Genomic DNA, 2,157 nt, shown 5'->3' with positions numbered 1-2,157 from the left:
ATGGGAAAATGATCTTCTGTGATGCTGGTCACTGATGATAGAAAGGTTGGAAATCACTGATATAAGTGACATTGGCAAATCACATTATTGCAGGTAAATACAGAATTTTGTTTCTCTGAGGTAGTTACAGACAACAAAACTATAGTGATAGGAAATGGAAAGGCACGTGGCAGAGTCAGGGAGGGAGACAGAGGCTGTTCCCCAGGTCTGATCTGAAACTTGTAAGGTGCAAGGTGGGGGTGGGAAGCGTAGAATATGATTGCACACAACACCACTCCACCATGAGTTCAAAGGTGGCTAAAAGCAAGAGAATATGTTGTGTGCACTTCAATGATAAAAATGTGTGTGCAGGCAGGTAATTGCCCAGAATAACTACATTCCATAGCCTCTGCGGACCACAGAAGTTCATAGCATATGGAATTGCATGAGCCCTTTCACCTGCACCCTGCACAACTGAACCCCCGTGTGCCTTAATCTACTGCACTAGAAACTGAGGCAGACTTTCCTTTAACAACATTTCTGAAAGCAGTGCCTTAAATGCACAAACCCAAATTGTACCTTCTATATGACTACAGAACAGCAGAGTGAAGGAGTCCATTGGAAGACAGAGAGACTGGAAGGGGGATGGGAAAAGACACAGTTGTAAAGAAACTGATAGAAAGACATCTGTTTACTAACAGATTACTAATTAAGTAGGTTTACCTCCATGAGGAATCTCTCACAATATATTTATCCACCATTATCCCAACTTCCAAGTCAAGGGTTAGGGCAGTGTTATGCACATGTTGAAGAACATCTCCTGGCACTCATGGTATTATTGCTCCTACACAGTGGAATGTTTGAGGACTCTGCATGAAGAAACTGAGATGGAAATGCCGTGTACATTCTCAATATCTCTCCTGTTACTTTCAGGCCTATACAAGGCAGATGCCATGGAAAGGGAAAATGCAAGTTTTCCCCACACTTTTGTCCTTCTGGGCTTCTCGGAGTTTCCGTGGCTGGAGGTTTCGCTCTCTGCAGTGGTCCTGGTCTCCTACCTCCTCACCCTGATGGGGAACAGCTCCATCATCCTCCTCTCCCTGCTGGACCCCAGACTCCACACGCCCATGTACTTCTTCCTGGACAACCTCTCTCTCCTGGACCTAGGTATCACTTTCACCATTGTGCCCCAGCTTCTGGCTAATCTCTGGGGACCAGACAAGACAATTGCTGCCTGGGGCTGCATCACACAAGCCTACCTCTTTCACTGGATAGGCTGCACTGAATGCATCCTGCTGGCTGTGATGGCCATTGATCGCTACATGGCCATCTGCCAGCCCCTCCGGTACACTGTCATCATGCGTCCCTGGGTGTGTGTGCAGATGGCAGCTGCCTCCTGGTCCAGTGGCCTGGCCAATTCTCTGCTCCAAGCCACCCTCACCCTCCAGCTCCCCCTCTGTGGACACCACACCCTGGACCACTTCTTCTGTGAGGTGCCTGTGCTCATCAAGCTGGCCTGCGGGGACACCACTGCTAATGACCTGGCCCTGGTTGTAGGAGCCATCCCATTTGGAATGGTGGCTCCCCTGATGGTGGTCATCTCCTACACATTCATTGCTAGATCTGTACTGAAGCTGCCTTCAGCTGAAGGCAGGCACAAGGCACTCAGCACCTGCAGTTCTCACTTGTTGGTGGTCACCTTGTACTTTGGACCTGGCATCTACATGTACCTCCAGCCTCCTGCCAAGAGTTCCCAGGCCAAGTTCATGTCCTTCTTCTACTGTGTGATCACCCCACTGCTCAACCCACTCATCTACACCCTGAGAAACAAGGATGTGAGGAGAACATGGGTGAGAATCCTACAGTCTCAGGGTGGGGTGAGGGGTTCCAGATAACTTCCTCCTGTCTCCTGGAGCAACAACATGCACAGATCAGTTGCTGCTGACATCTCTGCTTTTCAGGTGTGTGTCCATGACTTCAAAGAAGAGGTTTCTTCTCCAAACAGCAATTAATCTATTCTCTTAAGTTACTTCTCATTGCTGGGACAAAATACCCAAACCCAAATGGTGGAGGAAGAAAGGCTTATTTTAGCTCACAGTTTGCAGAGGTTTTACTCTATAGTAGGCTGGCTCTAAGGCAGGGCAGCCTGGCAGGGGACGTTGCAGAGAAGCCTTGCTA

The 2,157-nt window shown here is 48.7% G+C and overlaps 1 protein-coding gene across 1 annotated transcript; it reads left to right on the top strand.

Annotated features, from left to right (window-relative positions):
- Positions 1-932: 932 nt before the first annotated feature.
- LOC102024400 (olfactory receptor 15-like) lies at positions 933-1,874 on the top strand. The gene has a single exon (XM_013509726.1). The coding sequence runs from the start codon at positions 933-935 to the stop codon at positions 1,872-1,874; it is 942 nt and encodes a 313-aa protein (XP_013365180.1).
- The last annotated feature ends 283 nt before the right edge of the window (positions 1,875-2,157 follow it).

This window comes from Chinchilla lanigera, unplaced genomic scaffold, assembly GCF_000276665.1.
Source record: "Chinchilla lanigera isolate Chin_1 unplaced genomic scaffold, ChiLan1.0 scaffold00180, whole genome shotgun sequence".
Taxonomy (NCBI): Eukaryota; Metazoa; Chordata; class Mammalia; order Rodentia; family Chinchillidae; genus Chinchilla; species Chinchilla lanigera.
The sequence above is the reverse complement of the archived record's forward strand: the minus strand, read 5'-3'. Positions and strand labels throughout refer to the sequence as shown.